The 15932-nt window shown below is 36.9% G+C and overlaps 1 protein-coding gene across 4 annotated transcripts in view; it reads left to right on the forward strand.

Moving 5' to 3' along the window:
* LOC132233155 (S-adenosyl-L-methionine-dependent tRNA 4-demethylwyosine synthase TYW1) overlaps positions 1-15932 on the forward strand; it is a 119181-nt gene that overhangs the window by 84677 nt on the left and 18572 nt on the right. For 3 of the 4 annotated variants that reach the window (XM_059693368.1, XM_059693366.1, XM_059693369.1), the window contains one exon: positions 13164-13274. The exons of the other annotated variant lie outside the window; for it this stretch is intronic. In XM_059693368.1, the coding sequence (XP_059549351.1) occupies positions 13164-13274 (111 nt within the window). The remainder of the gene's footprint in view (positions 1-13163; positions 13275-15932) is intronic. 4 annotated transcript variants of the gene reach the window in all.

The following is a 15932-nucleotide window of genomic DNA, read 5'->3' on the forward strand; positions in this document are numbered from 1 at the left end:
TGTTTATTTTTCCAGATCTTTATCCTTTGTCAAAATGTTTCTTTTCAAATATGAGGCCAGAAATCTATTGGTACTTGAGTATGTGCGGCTAAAAAGCAAGTCCTTCTAGATAACAGCAAAAAAATGTGTTAGCTTTAATTTCCGTTCACAACAGCTATTTGTCATACAGTTCTGTTTTTAAAAAAGAGAAATCCATCTTGTACAAGACAACACTGCCTACCTTTGCCAGTAGACTTTTATCAGCAGTATGACCAGAAGTGTTTCTGTTGGCCCATTATTAGGCCAAATTGAAGATCTAGTAGGAAATTGAAGTAATTAATCCTTTTTCATGTTTAAGCAATAAAATCAATATTCTTAAAATCTAATTTCTGAAACTAAAAAAGACAAAAATAATTCCCTGTCTTATACATGCTTGGATATCAAAACTGAACATTAGCTCTCTTTCTACAGATGTGAGCATGCTCTGACCTGACATTATTGGAGTAATGTGCCATTGTTGTACATTAATGAGATCGCTCTGTATCTAATATTTCAATAGACCAATGTATCCATGTGGCCCACAATTTTCAGATTAAAAAAACATTTACTATTAAACCTTATTATAAAAATATCTGTATATATAAAAGGCTAATATGCTAAATGTCTGGCCATTCGACCATTCTACTGGTAGCTATGACATGCACTGACCACCAGGGGGCAGACGCTCAAAGCACAGGCATAGGAACATGGAACAGACTGATGAATCTCAGGGGGAAGGGTGGGGGGAGAGCAGGAAGAGATTAACCAAAGATCTTACATGCATACTAGAGGCCCGGTGCATGAATTCATGCACCAGTGGGGTCCCTCAGCCTGGCCTGCGGGGATCGGGCCGAATCCATGCACCGGGCCTCCGACATTCCCCTGGATTGTGAGGGGGTGCAGGCCGGGTCGAGGGACCCCACTGGTGCATGAATTCATGCACCAGGCCTCTAGTTCTGATTATAAAAATATTACATGTTCATTATAGAAACTTTGGGGAAGTAAAGAGAAATGTAAAGGAGCAAGGAAAGAAATTACCTATAATTCAAGGACCTTGAGATGTTTTGAAGTACTATTTTATCCTTTTTTGGAGGTAATGAGGACAGGAGTGCTTTCTTACATATGTTTTATATGCTTCTTATTTTTGTTAATGTTGGGACATAAGCATTTTATCATGCTATTAAAATTTCTCCATGACCTTCATGTTAAAGATAGCTCAGTCTTTCATCTTAGTCACTGTGAGATGTGTGTGTGTGTGTGTGTGTGTGTGTGTGTGTGTGTGTCTGCCCCCCTGGTTCCTAACACAGAGCCACTAAGACCCTTGTAAATTCCTAAGTGATGAGAGTACCAGGAGCATCTTTTGTTTCAATGAGATAGCTCTGGGTGGGCTCCTATATGGTTGTTGGATGGGGATCGGTCACCAGAAAGACCAAGCCAAGATTAGAAGCTTGAAATTTTCAGTCTCTCCTTCCCCACTTCTCTAGAGAGAGGAGAGTGTTTGGAAATTTAAGTTAATGATCCATCATGCCTACATGGTGAAGTCTCCATAAAACTCCCAAGGATTCAGGCAGCTTCTGGGCTGCTGAACAAACAGAGGTGCTGGGAAGGGGCATGGAAGCTCCCCAGTCTTTGCCACATATATACCTTGCCCTACACATCTCATCCATCTGGATGTTAATCTGTACCCTTTATCATATTCTTTTTTTTATCATATTCTTTTATAATAAACTGATAGACAGTAAGTAAACTGTTTACTTGAATTCTGTGAGCCACTCTAGCAAATTAATTGAAGCCAAGGTGGGGATTGTGGGAACCTCCAGCTGATCAGCTTCTGCACAGGTGACAACCTGGACTTGTACTTGTCATCTAACGTGCGGTGGGAGCAGTCTTGTGGGCTGAGTCCTTAACCTGCGGCATCTGACACTGTCTCCAGATAGTGCCAGGATTGAGTTAAATGGTAGGATACCCAGTGGGTGTCACACAATTGTTTGGTGTGGGAAAAGCCCCCACACAACTAGGTTCAGAAGTGTTGTGAATGTGATAGCAGTGCAAGAGTAAAGGAGAAACAAAGGAGAGAAGGCGAGTTTTTTCCTACCCATTAGCTTCACAGAATCATCAGAGACCTAGGTTCCTGTCTTTCTCCTGACAGTCAACATATGACTTTCATCCTGATGTTTACTTCCTGGTTCAGAACATTTGCTAGAGCTCCAGCCATTATGTTGGCATTACAGCTTTCATTTTGAGCACGCAGTACAAGGTTGGATACAAGAAGGGCAGTCTTCTTTTTAAGATGATTTTCATAACACTTCCATTTACCTCTTATTGGCCAGAACTGAGTCTCTTAGTCACATCCTGCTGAGGAAGGCTAGGAAATGTAATATTTCTGCTGAGTGTACTGTTGTCACTACATAGTTTAGGCATTCTGCTAATGAGGAAGAAGGGGAAAATAAGTACTGGAAGGCAACTAGCAATCTCCCATCAGTGAACTAAGCATTAAATTCAAATGTTAGACAGGTAACAGCAAAATAAACCTATTAGGAAGAAGGAAATAAGATAAAAGAAGAAATCAATTAATTGGTGGTGAGGGAAATTCAAATATTGTACATATAGAAAGTTATTGATGCTCATTACCAAAGTAATCTCAATGGTTTGGTGGAGATGGAAGGCAGATTGCATAATGCTTGTAAGAAGGACAAAGAACAAATGGTATCTTAGAAAGGAGACAAGCCTTTGGGGTTTGTTTGGGGGATGTTACTGGTTGCTTGATTTGAAGTGTAGGAGCTTTGAACATGAACATGTAGGTAGAAAGGAAGATGTAAGAGATAGTTGATCTTTTTGTATCTTAGAGGTATGTTTTATTCCTTATTCCTAATTTCTAGAGTAATGGTTTCATTAGTGCCTCAGAATTTTTTTTTTTTTTTTTTTTTGCCTCGGGATTCTTTATACTCATTCAGCACAATGTTTTTAGTAAGATTAAAAAGAATTAGTGATAGTGTGGACACCAACTTGGAACTACACTCACTTAACAAGGCCTATTTGAAAGGTAGAGTTGTTCCTAGTGATCTATGTACATAGATTTTCATCTGGCAGAGGGTTGGGGAGGGACACTCTAAGGGACCCAGGTAGTTTGAACAGACGTTTTAAAAAATGACCATTACTTCCCATTTCTTTTTAGTGCTGCTTACTTTGAAATTTCAAATAGCATTAAAGCAAAATTTCTATGCTTATCAGAAGTGCTTTGGGGTTAAAAATGATTGAGACCCATTGCCACTAAGTGATACCAAGAAAGTCTTCATTCTCCCATCAAGAGACCAATGGGCCTTTTTGCCTGCCACGCCATAGATTTCATCCTCTTCAATTTCTTTCAAATGGAATCATTCAAGGCCATTCATCTCAAGGCTTATCTTTAAAATTTTAGCTTAGGTATTGCCATTTTGGAAATTAGAATTGAACCTTTTTATGAGAATCATTGTGTTTGATTTATGAAGCAAGTTTGGAAGAAAGGGACATTACAAAGAATGGTCAGAAGCTAATTTCTTTTGCTTATTGAACCCAGAAAGAAGGCAGCACTTTCTCAAATTGACATTTGAAGGCCCTTATTAGTGCATTAGGGAAATGAGATTGTGGAAACTATGACTTCTATTTGATTTATGGCAACGTGAAGGTAACTTGCTCCTCTGACATGGTCCATAAGAAGCTAGTATATGTGGCAAACATTCATTTGACACCTTTATAGGAATAAAAAAAGTATGCCATTAGTCCATTCATAGCCTGAGATATTGGATTGAGATACATACTATTTATATTCGGTCATTTGCACTTTCACTTCATCCAGCCACACAGTGGGTAAAAAAGGTGTTTTACCTTTGACAAGTTGGAAATGTTAAAAATCATGTAAATGGAATTTGAGTAACCCTTGGAGTATATTAGCTTTATTTCCATCAGTTTTAGAGTTTTTCTGATGAGATATCTTCTAGATTTGGAGATTGTTAAAATAAAATGCCCCCACCCCCAAAACAAACAAACAAACAAACAAACACAAACCTCTAGGCCTGTATTAACAATCTGAGGGGGTGTGGAGGGATATATTGGTTATCTTCCTCCTAACTCGTGAAATCTTAAGATGTTGGGAGGCTCAGCTCAGCAACTGAAGGAAGCCTTCATTTTATATTACCATAAGGAGCATTTTTATTTTTTCCTATTCCTGGCTCATGATGGAAAAATTGCCGTATTTTCACTTATGTACTTTGAACATATCTGGTAGTCACTGAAGACACTGGAGAATCCTGCAGTTGTAGGTCCACTTGTATACTTAGAGCCCCATTCAAGTGCATCTTCCCCATTTTCGCCGGGGGAAAGGCAGTGATTATTTTTGGACTCCTGGTTGCCAGTTTCTAGGGGTGGTAGGTGGTAGGGACTAAGGACAGAAGCCTGGAGACCACATTATTTTCCAGAATTTAACTCTTCATAAAAATCTCTGAGAGGAAAGTAGAGAAATACAGCCCACAAAACCATATCCCACTCATCTTTTTAGATGGTCCCAGTTAGTGGAGTTGCATTTTAGAGAGAGAAGCATCCATTGGCTGCCCCCTGTCGAAGCCCGCACCCTGGGCATGTGCCCGGACTATAGAATTGAACTGGCAGCCTTTTGATGCACTGGATGATGCCCAACCAAGTGAGCCAAAATGGAGTTGTATTTTGAATACAGTCGTTTCTTTACCATAGGTAAAGGTTATATTCTAAAAATTCTTGTAGTAGAAAAAGTCAAGTTTGAAGAATTTTAGTGCTTAAAGGAAAATTTAGATTGAAGTTGGGAATTTTAGTGAATCAGTGAAATCCCTTCTAAATACTGTGCTCATTAAATAAATACTGTGTTCATTAAATAAAAGGACAAAGGAAGTCATTGAACAGAAAATATTGATAACATCTTACGTATCTTTAATTAGTAACGAGTACTGTTCAAACTCTCCTCCTGTGGTTTCTTAGGACATTGCACTCTTCTCATTTTCTTTCTTGTTCTTTGCCGTCTTCTCCTCCTTTAAGCTTCTTCTTCCATCCTCTCAATGGAAGTGTTTCCCAGGTTTTAGTCCTCAGGTTTCATTCTTGGTCTTACGATTCTGCTTGAGTACATTTTTCTTTCCTCTCCCTCTTCCCTCAGCCCTTCCATTTCCCCTCCTGAATTCTGTTTCCTGTTTTCTAACTGAATGTGTCCCCTAGACACACTCACTGGTTGGTGGTTTTGTTGGCACCTTGGAATCTAAATGAGTGACACTTGTTACCAAGCAAGGGGTCACTGCACAAAGTGTGTAGGAACATACTATAGTCTTGGTTTTTGAGAAAAGAAAAAGCTTTTATTGTGAAGTCCACAGGCATGGAAATAGGAGGCAAGACTCAAATCTGTCTACACCACCGAGGATTTGGAGTTACATTTAAAGAAGATGCGGGAAGTTATGCATATGCTATAGAGTTCCGTTATTTCAGCATGAGGAGAGCTCAGTGCATAGGCACTAGGGGATCATGGTGTTTTGTGTGTCCCATGTTTGAATTTGGCGGGGGAGGGTGTTTAGTATGTAGTACTAGTACAGGGTGGCTTTCTACCCGATGACATTGAAATGTTATTCTAGAACAAATTCTTCCTCTAGTGCAGTGATGGCGAACCTTTTGAGCTCGGTGTGTCAGCATTTTGAAAAACCCTAACTTAACTCTGGTGTCGTGTCACATGTAGAAATTTTTTGATATTTGCAACCATAGTAAAACAAAGACTTATATTTTTGATATTTATTTTATATATTTAAATGCCATTTAACAAAGAAAAATCAACCAAAAAATGAGTTCGCGTGTCACCTCTGACACGTGTGTCATAGGTTCGCCATCACTGCTCTAGTGCATGACTGACTGCCCGGCTGCCTGATTTGTGGCGTTGTTCTGTTATCTTTGAAAAACAACTTAGTGTCTCCTTAGGACAGCGGTTCTCAACCTGTGGGTCACGACCCCTTTGGGGGGTCGAACGACCCTTTCACAGGGGTCGCCTAAGACCAGCGGAAAACATATATAATCACATACTGTTTTTGTGGTTAATCACTATGCTTTAATTATGTTCAATTTGTAACAATAAAATTGGGGGTCACCACAACATATGAGGAACTGTCTTAAAGGGTCGCGGCATTAGGAAGGTTGAGAACCACTGCCTTAGGAAGAGGACAGGACCAGTTTAGACTGGTTCTGCAGTCTCACTGAGCTGCCTTCGCAGGCTTGCTCTCCTCCTCTCCCTGCTCCTATCAGCCCTGCTATTCTCTAACAACTCTTCCCCAGGAAGAATTCACTTTTACTTTTAATTCACACTTTTCATAGTTGCTATGTGTTGTTTGTTTTCTGTTTCTTGGGTTCTCCCCTAATTATAAAAGCAATACATACTGAGTATATGGTCTTTTAACCTTATGTGTATGTATATATATATTTATAGGCATCATACTGTATATGTTTTATAATCTGTTGTTTTAAGAAAAGAATTACTTTGTCAAACTTACTCTCATATAAAGCACAGAAGTATAAAAACTAAAACTGCCCTGTTTGAGTCCCTACCCCTTTTCCCCTTAAATGTTACTTCCCAAAAGGATCTCTGTTTACTTTAGGAATTACCTTCATTGACATGTTTCTTTTATGTAAACTATACTTGAATTCAACTATACCCCTACTTTTGCCCACCCTTGTACTGAACAGGCTGCTTTTTTTGTTTATCAATATACTAGAGGCCCAATGCACGAAATTCTTGCAAGGGACTCAGCCCTCACAGCTGTGGCGGCTTGCCTCGGCCCTCACAGCCCCACCTTCATCCAGAAGGTCATCCAGACACAGCCGTGGGCAAACTACGGTGAGCGGGCCTAATCCGGCCCTCGGAGCCAAAAGAGCGGAGGGTTCTCTTGCTCTCCCCTCCGCTCCTTCGCCAGCAGCAGTGTTAACATGGCAACGTCCGGAAACACCGCCGTAGCTCCTTCTTCTAAGTCTAGTTTAAGAACCCATTGTGGCCCTCGAGTCAAAAAGTTTGCCCACCCCTGATCCAGAAGGACGTCCGAAAGGATGTTTGGAAGGTCATTTAGCTGTCTGGCCTAATTAGCATATTATGCTTTTATTATTATAGATTTAGTACTTCTTTCTGTTTGAATACAAATAAATTTACCTCATTCTTTTAAATAGCTGCACCGTATATTATGGTTATTTCATCATTTATTTAAGCATTTCCTGATTGATAGTTAGTTCCATTTGTTTATTATAAACAGTTGAACATGTTTTAATTTTTTAAATGAACTTGTATTTTAGAACACGTTTAGGTTTATAGGAAAATTGCAAAGACAGTACAGAGAGTTCCTTCCCCCTCCAGTTTTCCTCTATTATTAACATTTTACATTTCTGTGGTATGTTTGTTTTAATTAGTGAACCAATGTTGATGCATTAAATTCATACTTCAATCAGATTTTGTTTTTCTGTTCCAGGATCCCCTCCAGGGTGCCACATTACATTCAGTAGTCTCGTCTCGGTAGGCTTCTCTTGGCGGTTCTTTTTCCCAACTTCCCTTGTTTTTGATGCCTTGACAGTTTTGAGGAATACTGGTCAGGTACTTTGTAGAATATCTCTCACCTGGGATTTGTCTGATGTTTTTCTCATGATTTGACTGTGCTTATGGGTTTTGGGGAAGAAGACCACAGAGCTTAAGTTTGTATACATTAAGGTTCTCATTGTCCGGTAAAGTTCTCTGGTTTTGGTTAGCGCATAGTGCCTTGTATCTACTATGATAGTATCATATAAAACGGTTTCACTGCCCTAAAAAATCTCTTATGCATCACCTGTTCAAGTTTCCACTTCTCCGCCCAAGTCCCTGGCAACCACTGACCTTTTTACTCTCTGTAGTTTTGCATTTTCCAGTATGTCCTGTCATTGGAATCATATAGCATTTTCAGACTCTTTTTTTTTCTGCTTACATATATGCATTTAAGGTTCCATGTCTTTTCGTGGCTTGATACCTCATTTCTTTTTATCACTAATAATATTTGTATGAGTGGAACACAGATTATCTGTTTGCTTGCTGAAGGACATTTTGTTTGCTTCCCGTTTTGAGTGATTATGAGTATAGCTGCCGTAAACATTTGTGTGCAGGCTTTTAGGTGAATATAAGTTTCAAATTAGTTGAGTAAATACTACTTAGGAGTGCCATTGCTGTGTTGATGATAAGTCTGTGTTTAACTTTATAACAAACTGTTTTCAAAAGTGGATGTAGTATTTTGCATTTCCCCTAGCAGTGGAGAGTTCCTGTTGTACTGCATCCTCATCAGCATTTTGTATTGTTAGTTGTTTAGTTTCATCCATTCTAACAGTCACACAGTGCCATCTAGTTTTAATGTGCAGTTCTCTAGTGGTAAATGATGTTGAGCATCTTTTAATATGCATATTTGCCATCCGTGTATCTTTTTTCTTGAGTTGTGTGTTCAGACCTTTTGCCCATTTCTTAATTGGTTTCTTTTTTAATTGTTGACTTTCAAGAGTTCTTTGTATCTTTTGGATATAAAATCTTTATCAGATGTATGTTTTGCAAATATTTTCTCTCTTTCTATTCTCTCTTTCTTTCCCTTTATTTTATTTTATTTTATTTTTTCATCAGCATTTATCCTCTATATACCCTCTTCTACTTCCACCCATCCTACCCCCTCCTGCAACCACCACACTGTTGTCCATGTCAATAAATTCTTTCTTTTTTTGTGTGTCTTATATTCTCTTAACAGTATCTTTCTCAGAACAGAAGTTTTTAGTATTAATAAAGTCAAACATACCAGTTTTTTTCTTTCATGAATTATGCTTTTGTTATTGGATCTATGAACTTATTTCCAAGTTCACTTAGATTTTCTTTTGTGTTTTCTTCTAGAAGTTTTATAGTTTTGTACTTTACATTTAGGTTTATGATTTCTTTTAGTTAATTTTTGTAAGAGGTGTAAGGTCTGTATCTAGATTTGTTTGTTTATTTAATACTAGAGTGCTGGTGCATGAAAATCGTGCACTAGGGTGGGAGGGGGGGTCCCTCAGCCTGGCCTGTGCCCTCTCACTGTTCAGGACCCCTCGGGGGATGTCTGCCTGCGGGCTTAGGCCCGCTCCCCCTAGGGATCAGGCATAAGTCGGAAGTCAGACATCCCTCTCGTAGTCCGGGGCTCTTGCAGTCCAGGACCCCTTGCTCCTTACCACCCGCCTGCAGCGGAGGTGGGAAAGGCTCCCGACACCGCCGCTGTGCTTGCCAGCCGTAAATCTGGCTCCTTCCCCTCCCCCCCCATGGGAGCACACTGACCACCAGGGGGCAGCTCCTGTGTTGAGCGCCTGCCCCCTGATGGTCAGTGTGTGACATAGCGACTGGTTGTTCTGCCATTCGATCACTTTGCATATTAGGGTTTTATTATATAGGGTGATGTCCAAAGGTTTTACCACCATTTTGTTAAAAAGACAAAATGTTGAATTGCCTTTACTCCTTTGTCAAAGACCAGTTGACAATATTTATATGGTGCATTTCTTGGCTATTCCATTCATCTAAGCATCTTTAACCAATATCATTTTGTCATAATTACTATAGCTTTATTATAAGCCCTGAAAATTGGTAATGTGAAGCCTCCAACTTTGTTCTTCTACAGTATAGTATTGGCTATTGTAAGTCTGTAACCATTCCATATAAACCTTACAGTCAGTTTGTCCCTTATCTACAAACTAGTTTGCTGAGATTGTATTGAATCTGTAGATCAAGTTGGGAAGAAGTGACATCTTAACAGTATTGAGTCTTCCAACTCATGAACATGAAATATTTCTTAATTATTTAGATTTTCTTTAATGAGAGCTATATCATTTTTTTTACATATAGAACTTACACATAGTTTTGTTAGATTATATATGACTATTTTATTTTTTGGTGTTATTGTATGGTATTTTTTAAAAAATGATTTTTGTTTATTAACCTTGTATCCTGATCTTGCTATACTCACATAATAGTTCTAGAAGTTCTTTTGTCATTTTTTTGAGATTTCCTATATATCATGTCATTTGCAAAGAAAAACAGCTTTATTTCTTTTTTCCAACTTTTATACTTTTTTTTCTTTTCTTGTCTGTTGTACTAGTTAAATCTTCTGGTACCATGTTCAATAGGAGTGGTAAGAGTGGGCATCCTTGCCTAATTCCCAATCTGAGGGAGAAAGTATTCAGTTTTTCACAATTAAGTGTGATATTAGCTGAGGATTTTCTATAAGTATTTTTTTTATAATGTTAAGGAAATTCCTCTAATTCCTAGTTTGCTGAGAAATTTATCATGAAGAAGTGTTGGCATTTGTCAAATGCTTTTCTGCATCAATTCATATGATGATATGAGACATGATTTTTCTACACTAGTCTATTGATATGTGATGTTGAGTAATTTTTTGAATATTGAACCAGTTTTGAATACCTGTAATAAATCTCAACTGGTGAGCATGTTTATATTATTTTTATATATCATTGGATTCAATTTATTTATAAATTGAGGATTTAAAGAAAATCTATGCTTATGAAAGATATATTTTTTCTTCTTTAAAATGCCTTTATCTGGTTTTGGCATTAGAGTAATGTTAGCCTCAGAGAGTTGAGAAGTATTCCCTCTGCTTCTGTTATCTGGAAGAGATTGTGGTAGACTGATGTCATTTATTTTTTAAATGTTTGGTAGAACCCATCTGGGCTTGCTGCTTTCTGTTTTGGGAGGTTATTAACTATTGATTCAATTTCATATATATATATATATTCCCATCCAGATGAAATGTTTCTTCTTGTGTGTATTTTGTGTTTAAGGAATTTGGGTTTTTTTCACCTATGTTTTCAAAATTTGTTGGCATAGTGTTGTTTTTAGTATTCCTTTATTATCATTTTATTGTCTAGGAGTCAGTAGTGATGAGATCCCTCTTTTTATTTTTAATATTGATAAATTATATCTTCTCTCTTTTTTCTTGGTTAGCCTCAGTAGAGGTTTGTCAATTTGATTTTTTTTTCTTCAAAGAACAAGGTTTTGAGTTTGTTGATTTTTCTCTATTGGTTTTCTATTACTTTCAGCTCTAATTTTTATTATTTTTTTTCTTTTACTTGGTATAGGCTTAAATTGCTCTTGTTTCTCTACTAACCTAAAGTAGAAGCTTATTTAGGTTATTGATTTTTTTCACTGAGAACTATATTGCGATTCTTTGTGTAAGTACTCAATTATATCAAGTTTAATTGGCGCATAGTCAGTCATAAAGTGGATTTGACATTATTTTCTTAATTTGTCTATTGTTTAATATCATTGTGAAAACCTATGCATATCTTTGCTCACATTTTTGATGAATTACTTAGAATTAATTCTGGAAGGGAAATTCTTGAAGAGATTACAATTGTAGTAATTCACCAAGCTGTTCATTTAAGGTCTGTGCACTTTTCTGTATATATGATAGCCTCTAATAATAAATCCTATTAAAAAAACCTATATGCAAAGTGCTGGGGGAGGCATTCAAATTTTAAAGGTCCTCTTATATATTATATACACAAGTATTCATGGATAAAATGATATTGTTTGTTATTTAACTTGAAATATTCCAATGTCTTCCCTACACCAAATAAATAAATAAATAAAGGTAGGAAGATGGATAAAATAAGAAATGTAGAATGCTGACAGCTGTCAAAGCTAAAATTATGGTTACACAGGAATTATTTCTTTTCTTGGGCGTTTTAAAAATTTATAATAAGTAGTTAAAAATATATAGTTATGAGCTAGAATTGTGTTGCTTCTAATTAGACAGCTTTCAATGCTACACATTCTGGATAATCCTAATTTATCCCTGGACTAAAGCTCTTCATTTCAATGATTTATCTTGATAGTTGCAACTGAAGATGAACTTGAGTTGAGGTTATGTCAAAACAAGGTAAAATGGTCTTCTAAAATATGGCACCAAGTTATTAGTAATCAAAGAAATGCAAATTGAAGCAGTAATGAGGTACTGCTTTGGCTTATCTAATTGGCATCGATTTATTTTTTTTGTAATAGCAATATTCAGTGCTGCCTAGAGTTAGCAAGAAAGACATACTAATTCACTGATGGTAAAAGCATGATTCAGTACAAACATTATAGAAAGTAACATGGCAACATGATTAAAGAATCTAAAAAAAAAAAAGAATATAAAAAATATTCAAATCTATTGACCCAATAATTGCTTTTGGAAAAATTTAACCTTTGGAAATCATTAAAATTGTGGACAAATACTGATGAATAAGAATGCTTGTTCCAGCTTTATTTATTTATTTATTTATTTATTATTATTATTATTATTTTTTGTCTCTGGAACAATTACTTTAAACATGGTTACAATACAAACTTCAGTTCAAACACAGAAGAGCAGCTTTATTTATAATAATGATATATTATAAGGTCTCAAGATGTTCAATCCCAAGAAATGGCTACACGACTTATGATATCACTATTGAACTAGCACTGAAGATAACATTTCAAAATAGTGATGTGACAAGATAGAAAAACTAATATCACAGAGTAGAAAGTTCAGAAACATCCATGAATATATGAAAACTTGATTACAACAAGCAGACATTACAAATCATGGAGTAGAGAATGAATTATTCAACGTTTAACACTGGTTCAGTTCCACATAGGAGAGAAAGAATCCCTGTCTCACACCATACTTAAAAAAATATAATATTCACACTCTATGCCAGGAAAGCTGCTCATTTTTTTTTCTTTTTATTTGGTAACTGGCTACTTTTCCTTAATCTAATTTTTTGACAATCTAAAACTATGGGGTCAACTTACTGTTCTTTACTAAATCTCATCCAATGTATCTTTGTCAAGAACCTATTGGGTGCCTAATATTGTTAGATATTGTGAGTGAAAGAAAAGAAATATGCTAGTATCTTTGCCTTTGTAAGGCTTATGGGAATCTTATAACTTTGTTTATACCTTTTTCATTTTTCTAAAAGATATATGTTTATAGAAGTTCATGCTGGATTTCACCTTACGTGGGTTCTCTATGGGATGAAGAAATTTGAAAGTCTTCCTAGGTGTAACTTCTACCGAGATACTAGTAAAAACAAAGTTGGCTTTTCCTTTGTTTTAGCAACAGCGTACTGTCTACAGACTGACTCTAGTTAAAGCATGGAATGTGGATGAACTCCAAGCCTATGCTGAGCTGGTGTCTCTGGGGCATCCTGACTTCATCGAAGTGAAGGTAAGCCCCTGCCGACCACGGCTGTACCCTCTTCTTGCTATGCTTTGTTAATCATCCTAGAGTTAACAGTTTTTTAGACTCTATGGGAGGTCCCAGATGTTTTATGTACTCATTCAGAAATATTAATCAGGAACCAGGCACTGTTCTAGTCACTGGGGATAGTAGCAGTAAAAACTAAGCATTAGTTCTCACAAAAATATTATTTTAGTGAGAGGTAGACAGTTATCACAAACTGAAAATAAGAAACTACATATAGTTGACCGGTGAACAGTGCGGGGTTAGGAGCACACTTGAAAATTCGTGTATAACTTTTGACTTCCCATAAGCTTAACTACCAATAGCCTACTAAGACCAGAGCCTTATTAATAATATAAACAGCCGAGACCGGTTTGGCTCGGTGGATAGAGCGTCGGCCTGCGGACTGAAGGGTCCCAGGTTCGATTCCGGTCAGGGGCATGTACCTGGGTTGTGGGCACATCCCCACTGGGGGATGTGCAGGAGGCGGCTGATTGATGTTTCTCTCTCATCGATGTTTCTGACTCTCTATCTCTCTCCCTTCCTCTCTGTAAAAAATCAATAAAATATATTTAAAAAAAATAATAATATAAACAATTGACTAAGATATATGTAATACGTTATATATGTTATATACTATATTCTTACAATAAATTAAGCTAGAGGAATGAAAACTTTATTAAGAAAATCATAAGGATGAGAAAATACATTTATAGTATTTATTGGAAAAAATGTGTCGATAAATGGACCTGTTCGGTTCAAACCTGCAAGGGTCAACTGTAGTAACATTAATATGCTGAGGAATAAAAGTGTTATAGTGAATGATTGGATGGCTTTTAAATAAATTTCAATTATGGAAAATTTCAAACATATAAGAAGTGGAGAAACTGGTTTAATTTACTCCATTTGTCCATTACCCAGCTTCCAAAATTGTTAACTCATGTTTCAGCTATATTCTTACCCATTTTCTCACTTTACCGTATTATTTAGAAGCAAACCCCCACATATCATTGATTCATAACTGTTTAAAAATATAACTCTAAAAGATGTATACTCATTTTAAACATTCAGAATACTGTTCTCATAACTAAACAACTTTAACATAATTTTTAAGTATTAGAACATGTAAGGTTTCAAACTGGGCCAATTATTTCAACAGTATTTTTTAACACAATATTTTTTATGTATATATATATATTTTTTATTTCAGAGAGGAAAGGAAAGGGAGAGAGAGATAGAAACATCAATGATGAGAGAAAATCATTGATCGGCTGCTTCCTGCATGCCCCACGCTGGGGATGGAGCCTGCAACTCGGGCTTGTGCCCTGACCAGAATGGAACTGTGACCTCCTGGTTCATAGGGCGATGCTCAACGGTATTTTTAAATCTGGGCCATTCATTGTAAATGCATTATTTTTCTCTTAAATTTCTTTTAATCTAATTTCTCTTCCATATGTTTTTCTCCTTTGTAATTTATTTTGTTGAAGAAAGTATTTATCCTGGCTTGTTCCCCATATTTATATTCTAGATTCTGCTGATTGTATTTTCCTATGTTTTCTATATTTCCTGTGGATTGGTAGTTAGATCAAGAGAAGATTGATTTATCTAGGTGATAAATGGAGATGGAAACAATAAAATAAAATAAGAAAAGAGAAGATTGATCAGATTCTTGTATGTGTGTTTGCATTTCAAGATTATTACATTGGTGGTATTGTATACTTCCAGGAAGAGCCATATAATGTCTGGTTATCTGTGTCATGGTTTTGCCAGTATTTCATTTATTTATTGGGTATATTTATTTATTTTTACTCTAGAGAAGGAGCAAGGGGGGAGGGAGGGAGGGAGGGAGGGAGGGAGGGAGGGAGAGAGAGAGAGAGAGAGAGAGACAGCAATGTGAGAGAAATACATAAATTGGCTGCCTCCTGTATGCACCCCTGACCAGGGATCGAACCTGCAACCTAGATATGTGCCCTGATCGGGAATCAAACCTGTGAAGCTCCAGCCAATTGAGCCACTCCAACCAGGGCTTTGCCAGTGTTTCTTTGGGATGGATTCCTATAAGTGGGTTGATGTATCAGAGGGTAAATGCATATATTGTTTTGCTAGATATTGTGATTGGATGTTCTAGATATCCTAAGCCAGAAGGCTTTTCTGAGAAGATGACTTTTTTAGAACTGGTATCTAAATACTAAGAAGCAACACAATATGCAAAGGCTTGGGTTAGAACGTTCGAGCAAATGGCAGAGATAGTATATGGAGGTCCTATGTGATCTCTGTGGGGCGGCTGGAGTTGACAGTGACAGAAGATGAGCCAGAGAAGTGGACTGGGGTCGGATTCTGTTAGGTCTTTCAAGCAAGGATAAGAGAATTGGATTTTATACCAAATTTCATGGTACGCTTTTCTTTATACTAGGTGCACTTCTAAAGTGTTTTAAGCTGGAGAATCATGTGTCCTATTTATGATTGTAAAACAACGCCTTGCTGCTGTCATAAAGAGAGTATAGAGGGCAATAGTAGAAATAGGCAGCCCAGTTACAAAGCTATTGCTTAATCCAAACAAGACATGTGATGGATTGGGGAAGGTCATTGGTAATATATGTTGGAGAAATGTGGCCGCATTTAGGATAAATTTTGGAAGTAGAA

This window comes from Myotis daubentonii, chromosome 4 (assembly GCF_963259705.1).
Source record: "Myotis daubentonii chromosome 4, mMyoDau2.1, whole genome shotgun sequence".
Taxonomy (NCBI): Eukaryota; Metazoa; Chordata; class Mammalia; order Chiroptera; family Vespertilionidae; genus Myotis; species Myotis daubentonii.